Below are 15,745 nucleotides of genomic sequence, written 5' to 3'. Positions count from 1 at the left end.
ATTCTTTTTTCAAATCCTTTGCCATTCCTTTAGTATCTAAAGTGGCCAACAATCTGTTTGTAAGAGTTTACAACCTCCGTGATAACAGAGAGATGAACTAGATGACTTTGTGCAGGTCTACAAACGACTCATTCCTTGACAGTTAAGATGAATAAACATTCCCGAAGACAAGTAAAGGAAACTTGGAATCTGCTACAAGGAGCATCGTTAGTGAGAGCAGAGTTCTCTGTCTTAAAAAGAGTCCAGGGACAGTTAGACCAAGACACTGTGGCAAGTTCTTGAAGTCATTCTTGTTCATATTCTGGGCTCTATTGAGGGCTTTTTGCTAATGGTATTGCTAAAAGATGGGGGACATTGATTGGTGCAAAAGGAATTGTTGCACATTAGAAAAATGATTTGTACTTCAAGGTGTCCCTGGCAGAACAAAATGTGGAAAAGTCCCTCTGAAGGTGCTCTCAGACACTCTCAGAGAGAAACGTTAGTGGTAGTGACAAAGCCAAGCACTCTGCTGTTTGTCCTGATATCCCAAATGATTTCATTCAATGGCCTTATGGACCTAGATTTGGGGTGTACAGGGGAAACTGAGCATCTCTTGCTAAGTCCTGAGTCAAGTCCCTGAGGTCTGTTTACATGGAAGGTCAGTCCTCCTTCATTACCTCATTTACTCCTAAATGACTAAGGAAATCTGAAAAGCAATAACAATGCAAACAAGCAACATGAATAAACACCACCATGAGGTCATCTGTTATGAATTCTCCACAGTAAAGTCCTTTGGGACAAAAGGAAAGGAGAAGAGAGGGAAGGAGAAAAGACTAGAAAAGAAAATGGAGATGAAAGAAAAAGGAATGATATGCCACGCTAACAGCAGCACAATAACACAATTTTCACATCTTGATTAAGTAACACAAATGCTTTGCCTTGTACCCAGGGAGAGGATTTTCTCTCTGCAAAAGACAAAGGACATTTGAAAGAACCAGGACCTTCAGCATACTTATCTTTTTTTGCTGTTGATTAAAGTTGTCAATGATTACACCGATGAAAAGATTCAGCGTGAAGAATGAGCCAAAAATGATGAAAACAACAAAGTAGAGATATGCATAGAGATTTGCCTCAAAGTAGGGCTGCTCGCCTACCTGTGGGACAAAAACACCGAAGACAAAAAATCAGCAAGGAAAAATATATTCTTGTTTTTATTTCTTTATCTAAGGACCATATTAATACCTCAGAAATACTCAGACACATCAGGTAATATCAGAAAACATCCTAAATTCCTGTTGTTACATCTGAATTCTATTGGCTATTTCAGCCAAGCAGAGAGTGATGTTCCAAATTATCACAGTAGTACAATCCAGCTTTTAATTTTATTTTAAACTTTTTATTGTTTATTTTTAACATTCTTTTCTTTTTAAATTTTGAGTTCTGCATTCTCTCCTTTCTTCCCCCTTCCTCCTCCATCCATTATGAAGGTAAGCAAAATATCGATTATAGTATAGATGTGAAATCATACAAAACATATTTTCATATTAGCCATATTACAAAAAAGTGAGAAAATAAAGCAAGAAAACTCTGGTTTTCAGATGTTATTTTCTTTAGTACTTTTTTGTGCCTTTCATCAAGCTCTTAACTGTCTTTTCATAATTTTCTTGCATTACTCTCATTTCTTTTCCTAATTTTCTTTCCACCACTCATATCTTCCTTTAACTTTTCTAGGAATTCTTGTTTGGCTTGGGTCCAATGAACAGTTTTCTTTGAGACTTTCCTTGTAGCAACCCCCCCCCCCCCCACACACACACACACACTCGTACATTATTGCTTTCTTCTGACTCTCTGTCTTGGTCTTCTCTGCCACTATAGAAACTTTTTATGGTCAAGTTCTTTTTTGTTGCTGTTTGATCATTTTTCCAGTCTATTTCTTGACTTTGTTCATTACGTTGTTAGCTTTACTGCTCAAAAATTTGATTCGAGGAGTTATTTTTAAAGTCATTTGGAGGGGAATATTGAGAGAGTTCAGCTGAGTGGCTGCCTCGAATCCACCATCTTGTCTCTGTCCCTACATCCTACATCCAGTTTGAGGGACCAGCATATAGCAGGACAAAGAGCACTGGAATTTGTGTTAGAAGACTTCAGGCTAAATCCTAGCTCTGGCAGCTATCAGTTGTGATCATGGGTAAATGGTTTCACCTGAGCCTGAGTTTCTTTGGGTATGAAAAAGGCAGATCCATCCATCCCTGGACTCCTTTTTTCACTGATTTCACTGGCCCACACAAGCAAGATAAAGTACTAAAGAAAGTGAAATATTCCTAGTAATAACAGTAGACAAAAGCAGTGGAGGAAGCTGAAAGTGAACACAGTTGGTCAGACCTGTCCTCCTTTGCTCTCTTAAACTGCAGACACTAGCATTAGAGGCTTTTTCTAGAAGGATTCAAAGATCGGCATAGCTACACTTGGGTGATTCGAGGTCATTTGCCTAAAACCTGCGTCTCATAACCAAGGCATAAACTGGCTTTGTGATGATTCGGACAATAAATTCATTTGGAGGGTCCATTTGTAGACAGCCACAGTGTCTGAAGGCTTAGTATAAATAAAATATGTCAAACGCACATGGACGCAAGGCTATCTTAAGAAAGAGGAAAAGATAATGTGTGTGTGTGTGTGTGTGTGCACGTATATGTGTGCATTTGGTGTGGCAGAGTGGAAGGAGTCAAGAGTTATAGCTTCTGGTCCCCACTTGATCTCTGGCTTCATATGTGACCTTGAGAAATTCTCAATTTCTTGGGATCAGCAATTGTTTCCCTGTAACATTAAGGTTGGGTATGGTCCTTTGTCACTCTGGGTGAATCTGTGGTGTTCCTTTTTAAAACACACACACACACACACACACACACACACACACACACACACACACACACACAGACTAGAATTTAGCTTCGATTTGGACAATTTCAAAGTTTTTACATCCATTCCAAAAGACACAGTGTTCACAACTCTGAGTGCTGTGACTCTGTCCTCTTGGAGCATGAGCTCACTTCTTTGGCCCCCAGAACCTATGGTTCTGTGGCTAAGCAGGAAAAGAGAGATTCAGGGGGGAATATTCCATCTTTCCTATTTTACTTACTGAAGGGTCAAGGTTCATAGCATTCTGAACCCAAATCATACAGATGAGGAAACATCTATTTTTGTGGGCCATTCACCTCCATCAGAGTAGATTTCCTCCCTATGGGCATTTTTTGACTGTCAAAGAAAGATTCCTCTGAATACAGCCACACGTCTACTACAGTGTGACCCCAAAGTCACTGTTAAGCTCTCCTAATTACTTTCAGATAATCCAGAAAGATGCCCAGTGTCTCTGACTTACCTTTCTTGAATCTACAGCTGCATACATAATTTCCATCCAACCTTTAAATGTTGCCTGGAGCAAAAGCACAAAAGTGAACATTGTTATACATCGTTTTTCCTTGAATTAAACATAAACAGCATCAATAGACATTATTATACATTTATGCATAAAGTGCTATAAGAAATTAACAGAGGATAGAGAACTTCTTGACCCTTAAAGTATTTGTACTTTAAATGAAAGGAAAACTTCAAAAACAAGTCACAGAATTTGACAGATGACTTCAGTGGCCATCTATTTCAATCCATGCATGAAAGAAATCTCTACTATAATATTCCTGATCAGAGCTCATCTACCTTCTATTTGAAGACCTACTAAAAGGGGAACTTCTAACATAATCTATTTTGGGTGGCCTAAATTGTGAGGAAACCTCCACCAACATCAAGCCCAATTTGGCCTTTTTATAGATGCTACTTATCACTCCAGGTCCTACTGTACAAGCCGATTTCCATCTCATCATGGCAGCCGTTTAAATACTCAAACATAGCTGTTTTGTTACCCATAGCCCTCCTTTTCTCCTAACTAAATATACCGTGGTTTTACAACTGGTCCTCACATGACATGGACTCAAGGGCCTGAAAGAGTCAGGAAAGGAGACAGAAGAAGAAATTGCAGAAATCAGGAACAAGTTGGCAGAGAAGGAAAAGGCATACTTTAAGGGAAAAAAACTGACTAGAAGACTTTTCAGATGAAAGGCACAACATTCTTGAAAATAGAAAATAAATTGAAAATGGTGGGGAAAAGGCAAATAAAAACAAAATTCAGGGGAAAAAGGAGAGAAATTCTCAGAAACTGTTCAGATAACCTATAACAAAGATTAAAGAAAAGCCTTTATACTCAGATAAAAAAAACACATGACATAGTTACTACAGTGGCATAAATAATCAGATTTCAAACACAGAAGACAATGAAGCATCAAAGAAAATATAAAATGGTCATAAGTACAAAAAGAGTTATCATAACAAATAAATATGATATTTAAAGTCCTTGAAAAGGACTTTAAATATCAAATAAGAGAGGTGGAAGAAAAATTGGGAAAAGAAATCAAAGTAATGAAAGAAAATGATGAACTGGAAAAAGAGGTCCAAAAGCTTACCGAAAAAATATCTTCTTAAAAATTAATCCCAGCTTTTGGGACAAAAATCGACTCTTTGATAAAAAACTGCTGGGAAAATTGGAGGACAGTGTGGGAAAGATTAGGCTTAGATCAACACCTCACACCCTACACCAAGATAAATTCAAAATGGGTGAATGACTTAAACATAAAGAAGGAAACTATAAGTAAATTAGGTGAACACAGAATAGTATACATGTCAGACCTTTGGGAAGGGAAAGACTTCAAAACCAAGCAAGACTTAGAAAGAGCCACAAAATGTAAAATAAATAATTTTGACTACATCAAATTAAAAAGGTTTTGTACAAACAAAATGAATGTAACCAAAATCAGAAGGGAAATAACAAACTGGGAAACAATGTTCATAACAAAAACCTCGGACAAAGGTCTAATTACTCAAATTTACAAAGAGCTAAATCAATTGTACAAAAAATCAAGCCATTCTCCAATTGACAAATGGGCAAGGGACATGGATAGGCAGTTCTCAGACAAAGAAATCAAAATTATTAATAAGCACATGAAGAAGTGTTCTAGATCTCTTATAATCAGAGAGATGCAAATCAAAACAACTCTGAGGTGTCACCTCACACCAAGCAGACTGGCCAGCATGACAGCAAAGGAAAGTAATGAATGCTGGAGGGGATGTGGCAAAGTAGGGACATTAATTCATTACTGGTGGAGTTGTGAACTGATCCAACCATTCTGGAGGACAATTTGGAACTATGCCCAAAGGCCGATAAAAGACTTTGATCCAGCCATAGCACTACTGGGCTTGTACCCCAAAGAGATAATAAGGAAAAAGACTTGTACAAGAATATTCATAGCTGCACTCTTTGTGGTGGCCAAAAATTGGAAAATGAGGGGATGCCCCTCAATTGGGGAATGGCTGAACACATTGTGGTATATGATGGTGATGGAATACTATTGTGCTAAAAGGAATAATAAAGTGGAGGAATTCCAAGGTGACTGGCACAAACTCCAGGAAGTGATGCAGAGCAAGAGGAGCAGAACCAGGAGAACATTGTACACAGAGACTGATACACTGTGGTACAATCGAGTGTAATGGACTTCTCCATTAGTGGAAATGCAGTGATCCCAAACAACCCAGAGGGATCTATGAGAAAGAACACTATCCACATCCAGAGGAAAAACTGTGGGAGTAAAAACAGTAAAGAAAAACAACTGCTTCATGACATGGGTTGAAGGGGATATGATTGGGGATATAGACTCTAAATGAACATCCTAGTGCAAATACCAACAACGTGGAAATGGGTTCTGAGCAAGAACATATGCTCTACCCAGTGGAACTGTGTGTTGGCTATGGGAGGGGGGAGGGGAGGAGAGGGAGGAATAGAAAATTATTTTTGTAACCAAGGAATAATGTTTGAAGTTGACCAAATTAAAAAAAAAAATTAGAGTTGGGCAAGAGGAAGCTAATAGCTTGACAAAACATCAAAAAATAAGAAAACAAAAACAAAAGAATGAAAAATTGAAGAAAATATTAAATATCTCATTAGAAAAACAGCTGATATGCAAAACTGATTCAGAAAGATAATATAAGAATTGTTGGACGACCTGAAAATCATGATAAAAAATAATCTAGAAATTATACTTTAAGAAATTGTTAAGGAAATTAGAACTAAGGACAAATAGAAATTGAAAAGATCCACCAGTCATTGCCTGAAAGAGAGCCCCAAACTCCCAAGAAGCTTATATAGTAAGTTTTAAAATTCTCAGGCAAAGGAGAATATATTAGCAGGAACTAGAAAAAATTATTTAAACACTGTGGAGCTACAGACAAGATAACACAAGAGTTAGCAGCTCTATATTAAAAGATCAAAAAGCATGGAATATAATAGTTTGAGGAGCAAAGGAAGTGGGTTTGCTCTCCAGCAAACTTGAATATAATCCTTCAAAGTAAAAAAATGGATACTTAATGAATTAATGGATTTTCATACATTCTTGAGGAAAAAAACAAGACTCAAACAGAAAATCTGACTTTCATATACAAGAATCAGGAGGAACATAAGAAGGTAACATGAAAGACTAATCATGAAGGACTTAAACTTTTTACTGTCTTATGTGAGAAAATGATGTTTGTAATTCTTAAGAATGTCATCAATATTAAGATAGATTATAACAGAGGTAATAATAGTAAAAGATTTGAATTGATTATGATGGGGGTGATTCTAAAGAATAAAATTGGATAAGAAGAGCTAAAAGAGAATAAATTATTACATACAAAAGAGGCAAGAATGGAAGAACCTTTTTCAATGGAGGGAAAGATAGGATGGAAGATGGGCAGCATAGGGATTTAATTTTCCTCAGTCCTGGGTTAAAGAAGGAATAACATATACATATAGTTAGGTATAAAAAGTCTTCTTAACTTACAGAGAAATAGGATAAGGGAGGGACTCTTAGAAAGGTTACAGATTATGGAGGAGTGGTCAAATGGAAACTAGACTTGTGATGAGGGATAGGTTAAAAAGAGAAAGAGACTGAAGGATACATAATGGAGGGAGGGGATAAGATGGAGGGACATATACAACTAGTAATTATAAATTTGAATGTAAACAGTATGAACCCACCTATAAAATGGAAATTGATAGCAGAATGGATAAAAAACTAGAACCTGACAATATGTTGTTGATAAACAATACATTTTAAAATGAGAGCCACAAATAGAATAAAAATAAAGGGCTAAAGTTTATTATGCTTTACTTGATGTAAAAAAGCAGGAGAAATCAGTGTTAAATTTAAAATAAATTTAACTAAAAGAAATAATCAAGGACACTACATTATATTAAAATATATAATGAAACAGTATCAGTACTAAATTCATAAGTATCAAATGCTCTAGCATCCAAATTTATAAAAGGTAAATTAATTACATGTGGAAATTGATAGCTAAACCAGAATAATGAAGAGCTTCAACTTTAACCTCTCAGAACAAGACAAATGTAACCAAAAACAAACAAACAAGAAAGATGTCAATGTGGGGAATAGAATCTTAGATAAGCTACATATGATAGACATGTGAAAAGAATTGAATGGTAATAGAAAGGAATTTATAGTAACTTCCCCCCCCTCCCCATAGAATATGGTACCTTTTAAAAAACTTACCATATTATTAGAGCATAAAATCCTTATGGTCAAATGCAGAAATCAGAAATATTAAATGCCTATTTTCAGATCATAATACAATAAAAATTTAACTTAACAAAGGGCTATATAATCCCAGGTTAAAATTAATTTAAAAATAAATAATATAATCTTTAAAATGAATGGGTCAAGGAACAAATCACAGAAACAATAAATAATGTTATTACGGAGATTGATAATAACGAGACAACATATTGAAACTTACAGGATATAGCAAAAGCAGTAAGCAGAGGAAAATTTATATCTTTAGATGCTTATATCAATAAAAGAGAGACATAGCAGAATTGGGTATTAAATTTTAAAAACTAGAAAAAGAACAAATTTTAAATTCCCAATTAAAAACTATAAACTAGAAATTCTAAAAATTAAATTTATTGTTGTTGGAATTATGGACTGATCAAACCATTCTGAAGAGCAATCTAGAATTATAATCAAAGAGTTATAAACCTGTGTATACACTTTGACCCAATAATACCACTTTTAGGTTTATTTCCTAAGGTGGTCAAGAAAAATGGAAAAGAACTTTTATGTTCTAAAATACTTACAGGAGGTCTATTTCTGGTGATAGAGAACTAGAAACTAGGGGTGTCTATCAATTAGGGAATGGCTGAATAATTTGTGGCATATGATTGTGATGGAATACTATTGTGCCATAAAAAATGACAAATAAGATGATAAAAAAAACCTGGAAAGGCTAATATGAACTGATGCCAAGTGAAGCGAGCAGAACCAAGAGAATGACATACATAGTAACAACATAGGATGATCAGCTGTGAATGACTTAAATATGATCAACAAGGCAAGGATTCAGAACAACTATAACAGACTCATGATGAAAAATGTTATCTATTGCCATAGGAGCAAACAGAATCTGAATGCAGATAAAAAGACACTTTTCCTCACTTAATTTCCTCTGTGAAATTGTCTCTAGTGTAAGCAATATATGTCTTCTTCCACAACATGATGAACAAGTAAATATAAAAAATATATGTACAATCCATGTACAAGCCTGCCTTCTTGGGAAGGAGGAAGGGCTGAAAGAGAGGGAAACTTTTTTAAAAAATTCATTAGTTTCTTGTTGAATGGGAGGGTTTTGAAAATAAGTAGGGTTAATAATGATAATCATATAAAAAAGAAAGTATATTGATGAATCACTTAAAATACAAATAATGGGGCAGCTGGGTAGCTCAGTGGATTGAGAGCCAGGCCTAGAGAGGGGAGGTCCTGGGTTCAAATCTGGCCTCAGACACTTCCCAGCTGTGTAACCCTGGACAAGTCACTTGACCCCCATTGCCTAGCCCTTACCACTCTTCTGCCTTGGAGCCAATACACAGTATTGACTCCAAGATGGAAGGTAAGGGTTTAAAAAAAATACAAATAAGAGAGTAAAAGAAAATACAGAAAGAGACCCAAACAAGCAAAGCAATGTTCTATGTTAAATTTGAAATATTAAATATAAACATATATGTTTTAAAAGTTATATGTAATAAAGATTCAGAATTTAATATGTGGTCCCTTTTTCTGTTCTTTTAATGTGGAAACATACACATTTGTTAATGCTTATCAAGCTCATAGTAATAAAAGAGAATTTAAAAAAAATTAAAGGTGAAATTAATAAAATCAAATCCAAGAAAATCATTGAATAAATAAATAAAACTAGAAACTGGTTCTATTGGGTAAAAAAAACAAGAAAATAGATAAGCCATCGGTTAAATGATTTTTTTAAAAAGAGAAGAAAACCAAATCACTAGTTAAAAAAAATGAAAAGAATGAATATGCCACTAATGCAGATGAAATTAAAGCAATCATTAGGAGTTCTTTTGCTCAATTACATGCCAATAAATTAAACAATCTAAGTGAAATGAAAGAATACTTACTCAAATATAAAGTGCCTCGGATTAACAGAAGAAGAAATAGAATGTTTAAATAAATTTATTTTTAAAAACGAAATGGAGTAGGCCATAAACGGCTTCCTAAGGGAAAAAAAGCATCAGGACCAGATGGATTTAGAAGTGAATTCTAGCAAATATTTAAGTCCAATCTTAAATAAACTATATGGAATAATAGGCAAACTCCTTTTATGACACAAACATGAGGCTGATACCTAAATCAAGAATGAACAAAAAAAGAGAAAGAAAATTACAAACTAATTTCACTAGTGAATAGTGATACAAAAATCCTAAATAAAATACTTGCTAGGATACTGCAGGGCAACTTCATGATACAGGTGAGAGAGTGTTAGGTCTGGAGTCAGAAATGTTTCTGAAATTCCTGAATTCAAATCTGGCCTAAAACATTTACTGGCTATGTGACCTTGGGCAAGTCACTTAACCCTGTTTGCCTCAGTTCCTTACTAGTAAAATGAGCTGGAGAAGGAAATAGCAAAGCACTTTAGTGTCTTTGCTAAGGAAACCCCAAATGAAGTCATGAAGAATCAGATATGACCGAAACAAATGAGCAACAACAAAGGACAGTATAATAAATATATCACAAACTTTATCCATTGTGATGAAGTGGGATTTATACCAGGAAATCAGGACTGCCTCAATATAATTTGAAAACCATTATATCAGAAACACAATCAACAAAAATCATATGATTATATCAATAGATGCAGAAAAAGCCTTTGGCAATATACACTTATTCCTATTAAAAACATTGGAAAGCATAAGAGTAAAACAATTTTTCCTTAAAATGGTAAGAAGAATCTACCTAAACAATCAGCAAGCATTAGTTATAATGGAGATGAGTTAGAAGGCTTTCTAATAAGATCTAGAGTAGGCAAAGATGCCCTTTATCACCAATATTATTCAATATAGTACTAGAAATGCTAGCTATAGCAATAAGAGAAGAGATCAAAAGAATCAGAATGGGAGGGAGAAGATAAATCCTTGTAGATGATGGGATGATATATTTGGAAAATCCTAAAGATTTAATTAAAAAGTTCATTGAAATAATTAGCCATTGCAGCAAAGAAGCAAGATATAAACCCACACATATCATTAGCATTTCTATATATTTCTCACAAAACCCTGCAGGAAGAGATAGTAAGAGTTATTTTACTTAAAATAATCATAGACAATATAAAATAACATTGGTGTATTCCTGACAAGACAAATCCAAACCTATATGAATATACATAAAATGTGAATATGAAGACACATAAAATGCTTTTTATATAAAGTTAGATTTAAATAATTGGAGAAATATTAATTGTTCATAGGTGAGTCAAGCCAATATAATAAAAATGGCAATCTACTTTATTTAGTGCCATTGCAATTAAACTACCAAAAATTATTTTATTGAGCTAGGAAAAACCCAATAATAAAATTTATTTGGAAGAACAAAAAGAATATCAAAGGAAAATGTGAAGGAAGTATACCAGGCCCAGGTCTCAAATTTATAAGGTGAAAAATATCAAAACTATCTGGTATTGGCTAAGAAATAGAATGGTGAATCACTAGAGTAAAGTAAGTATATAATACACAGTAGCAATTACTATAGTAATTTTTTATTTATATTTTAATATAAATTTTTATTTATTTTTATTTATTTATTTTATTAATATTATTTATATAAATATTTATATAGTAATTATAGTAATTTTTTATAAATTTGCATTGATAAATGCAAAGATCTAAGCTTTTGAGATAAACATTCATTATTTGGTAAAAATTGCTGGGAAACTGGAAGAAAGTATTCTGACAGAAACTATGTATAAACAAATATCTTACACCACCTACAAAGATAAGATCAAAATGGATCCATGACCTAAACATAAAGGGAGATATCATAAGTAAATCAGAGAATTGTGAAATATATTACCCATCAGATTTATAAATGAATTTATGAATAAACAAGACAGTATTATAGGATGTAAAATGGATAGTTTTTATTATAATAAACTAAAAGGCTTTTGTACAAATATAACCAATTTAGTCAAGATCAGAAGGAAAGTAGAAAATTGGGGGAAATGTTTGTAATCCATTTTTTGTATTTTCTTCCATTCATCTCTAATTCTGACCTTTTTAGCATTAGGAGTTTACATTGTTATTCCTCTGTAGAAACCAGTACCTTTTGTTTCCTATTATTTTGCTTAATCTACGTTAAGGCAACCCTGTTCTCCAAAGACTCCTTTCCCCTTACTCTAAAGCTCTGACTCCCAAGTGTTTTTCATGCCTTTCCTTAGTTTTAGCACTTTACCCAATATATGAATATCTCTTTCTTTTTTCTTTAGTAATCAATTTCTTATCTAATTTCCCCTCTCAGCTAAGTAAAATCTCCTTCCCTTTGTTCTTCAACTTTTGTTGGGTTAGGTTTTCTTTTTAATTTTCTGGGCCTTTTTCTTAAAAAAAAAAAGAAGAAGAAGAATGCCTTTAACTTTTTCTCTATACCAATTCTTTTCCATTTTTGTCTATTCTAGACTTTTTATTGATAGTCTTTATGCTCATGTATATCTTCTTTAGTTTATTCCTCATGGAATTAAAACTTTAGGGTTGTTTTTAGTTGTTTTGAGTTTCTCCTAAACAGTTATTACATTATTGCCTTGTAGATCTTGCTGCTATCTGACCTCTTTCTTTCTGTTGGGTCTCATTTCCAGAAGTATCAGTTCCTAGAGATGGGGAAAAAAGAAGATGTGCCCCATGGTAGGAGTTTTCCTGATTGTGTAGTTCATTCCAACTCTCTTCCCTCTCCATGACCATTTTTTCCTTGTTACCAGGAAATCTGTCTCATCCATACCCTCCCACCCTTCTGGCTGTCAACTGCACTGTAACTCCATTTCTCCTGAGGAGAGGTAGTGGTCTTTCTCTAAGCAATAGATCTCTGCAAGATTATATGCATTGTAAGATCCCCATCTCTCATTACAAAATATGTCTTCTTCAGTGAAAGTATTCTTTTTTATGCTTTTTATTTTTATTTTTTTATTTTTCCATGGTTACATGATTCTTGTTGTCTCTCTCCCACTTCCCTCCCCACTCCTGGAGTCAACAAGCAATTCATGAAAGTATTCTTCAGTGAGCCTTCTGGCCACTACTGAATTATTTCCCAATTTTTTTTTTCGATTTCAGCCCTCATTTTCCCACATTTACTTTTCTTCCTTAGCAACTATAGAAATTATTTTGCCTTCATTGTTTGCCAACTGATTTGATTAGGGCATAACACATAGTCCCTTCTTCTTCCTCTCTCTTCTTTCATGCACGCTATCATTCTGTACTCTTGTCACTGGAAAAACATTGATTCACCTGTAGGCAGAATTGTTTGGAGATTTATTACATAGTGTTTCAAATCTGTTTTGCAAACATCACTTCTCTTTAAATTAACTTATATCTTTATCACTTTGTGTACTTTTAGAAAGACATTTCATTTTTTTCCTGGGCCATACATGAATACATATCATATAAAACTCATGTTGGTGAACTATTATGCTGAAAGGAATAAAGAAATGGAGGAATTGGGGGCAGCTGGGTAGCTCAGTGGATTGAGAGCTAGCCCTAGAGATGGGAGGTCCTAGGTTCAAATCTGGCCTCAGACACTTCCCAGCTGTGTGACCCTGGGCAAGTCACTTGACCCCCATTGCCTAGCCCTTACCACTCTTCTGCCTTGGAGCCAATATACAGTATTGACTCCAAGACGGAAGGTAAGGGTTTAAAAAAAAAAAGAAATGGAGGAATTCCATGTGAACTGGAACAACCTCTAGGAATGGATGCAGAGCGAAAGGAGCAGAACCAGGAGAATGTTGTGCACAGAGACTGATACACTGTGGCACAATCAGATGTAACTGACTTTGCTACTAGCAGCAATGCAATGATCCAGGATATTTCTGAGGGACTTAGAAGAAAGACACTATCCATATCCAAAGAAAGAACTGAAAGAGCAGAAACACAGAAGAGAAACATAAAATCAATCACGTGGTTCAATGGGGATATGATTGGGGTTTTGATGTGAAAAGATGGCTCTACTGCAAACATGAATAACATGGAAATAGGTTTTGAACACTGATACATGGATAACCCAGTGGAACTCCTTTTAAGCTTTGGGAGGGGGAGGAAAAAGTATGAGTATGATCATGAATCATGTAAACATGGAAAAATATTGTCAATAAAAATTAAAAACAAAAGAAAACTCACTCCCTTCTTGGTCATTGTTGTCGAGCACACTCATACAAAATCAAAACCCCCAAATTCATTGATGTGAAAGATAGTCTGCTTTGATCTGCATTCATCCAACTCAACAGTAGAAAGAAATGTCTTAATGATTTCTCTGTTGTTATTTTGTTGTTATTGTTTTTAATTCTATTTACTTTTTTCCTCCCTTTTTCTGGAGTAATTTCTTTTGTTACTTAGGTCTTCTTTGATTGCTGTCTTTTATTTCTATTATCTATTCAAAGCAAATAATCTGATAATGCCTGGTTGTCATTGTGGGGATGTTTCAAATGCTGCTTTTTATTGAACATCCATTTTTTCCCTTGATGGCTAAGGTCAGGTTTAAATATATCATTTGGGTATATCATGTAGGATGGCATTTTGAAGTTCTTTGCTCTTCAAAACACATTATTCCATTCCCTGCTTGTCATTTCTGGTGAGTACAGAATGACTTTCCTTTCTTTTGGGGGGTCTTTTTCTGGGTTGCTCACAGAATTCATTTTCTGTCATTAGAATTGTTCAATTTTTGCCAGTATGTCTAGGAAATTGCAATATAGGGTTCATGTTATTGTTTTCCCCTGAAGGTGAGCTACAGATTCTTTCAGCTGGTACTTTGTTTTTCTGTCAAGAAGTTCTGAATAGCTTTCTTGCATTATTTCTCACATTATATTTTCCAGGGTGTTTTTTTTTTGCTTCTGTTCTATTAGGAGATTTAGAAACCTTAAGCTGTCTCTACACATACTGTTTTTGAGATCAAGATGTTTTGCTAATGTGGGAAAGTCAATATCCAATTGCTTGCCCTCCCAGACAATGGGAAGGGCAGGGAGGAAGAAGGAGAAGGGACTTAAAATCCAAATTCCACCAAGAATACCTCCATTTTTACAGTCTCTAAAGCTCGAAGCCTTTGGACTATTTTTTCACCTTCCTCCTTGGTATCTAATCTGTCATCAATTCATTTTTTTTCATGCCTCAGAAACTCTCCATTTCCTCTCTATTTTCACACTGAAACCCAGGTCCAAATATCATAACACTTTATATTAGATCCATGTTGGCAAATCTATGGCACATGTGCTGAAGGGGGCTGCTACCTTCCCCCCTCTTCACTGCACCTGAGGACATTTTTTCATATCACCCAGTCCTCTGCCCAGCAGCCCAATGGGGGTGCTTCTTTCCTCCCCTGGGGTAAAGGGACAGGTCACATGAGACGTGAGGGTGCAGTTTGGGCACTTGGTCTCTAAAAGGTTCACCATCACTGTAATAGATTGTAAGCTCTTTGAAGGGAGAGACTCTTTTTCCTTTTTTGGGTGCCTAGTATTTTCAGGCCGAGGTTAAGTGACTTGCCCATAGACACATATCTAGTAAATGTTTGAAGTCAGATGATTTGATGGTCTATTCATTATAATAATTGACTTACCCTGAATAAACTTCTCTAGAAAATGCCTTTGATAATAATAATTAATATGTTCATTGCTCTTTAAGGTCTGCAAAGAACTTGACAAGCTTTATCTAATTTGAACCTTACAATAACTCTGTAAATTAGCTACTATCATTGTTCCCACTGCAGATAAAGTGGTTATTTGCACATGGCCACACGGATGGCAAGGAAGGATTTGAACCCAAGTCTTCATAATTCCAAGTGTGAGATGCTATCCAGCATGCCATGTGACCACTGTGACAAGGCTTGGTGGTGTTTGAGTCTGCTCTGTGTTCATGTCAGCCCTAAGTCCATGAATTTCAGTTTGTATTAAATGCTCATGTTTTTCTTCCCCTACTCTGAAATGACAGAAGGAAAATTCAAACAGGTTCAATTCTATTTAATAAAAGGTGATCACTAAGTTGTGACGTAATGGAGATGGGCAACTTGTAAAATGAAGGTCTGAGATACAGGCATGCCCAGGAAGAAGACAAGACATCTTGATACTTCCACAGAAA

The 15,745-nt window shown here is 35.0% G+C and overlaps 1 protein-coding gene across 1 annotated transcript in view; it reads right to left on the bottom strand.

The window, feature by feature from the left end:
- Positions 1-15,745, bottom strand: part of SCN11A (sodium voltage-gated channel alpha subunit 11) — a 130,893-nt gene that overhangs the window by 13,717 nt on the left and 101,431 nt on the right. Inside the window, exons 21-22 of the mRNA XM_056804223.1 lie at positions 3,356-3,409; positions 992-1,133 (exon numbers count right to left, since the gene is read on the bottom strand). Of these exons, the coding sequence (XP_056660201.1) occupies positions 992-1,133; positions 3,356-3,409 (196 nt within the window). The remainder of the gene's footprint in view (positions 1-991; positions 1,134-3,355; positions 3,410-15,745) is intronic.

Source organism: Monodelphis domestica, chromosome 7 (genome assembly GCF_027887165.1).
Source record: "Monodelphis domestica isolate mMonDom1 chromosome 7, mMonDom1.pri, whole genome shotgun sequence".
In the NCBI taxonomy this organism is placed as follows: Eukaryota; Metazoa; Chordata; class Mammalia; order Didelphimorphia; family Didelphidae; genus Monodelphis; species Monodelphis domestica.
Note: the sequence above shows the minus strand (reverse complement) of the source record. Positions and strands in the feature narration are given on the sequence as shown.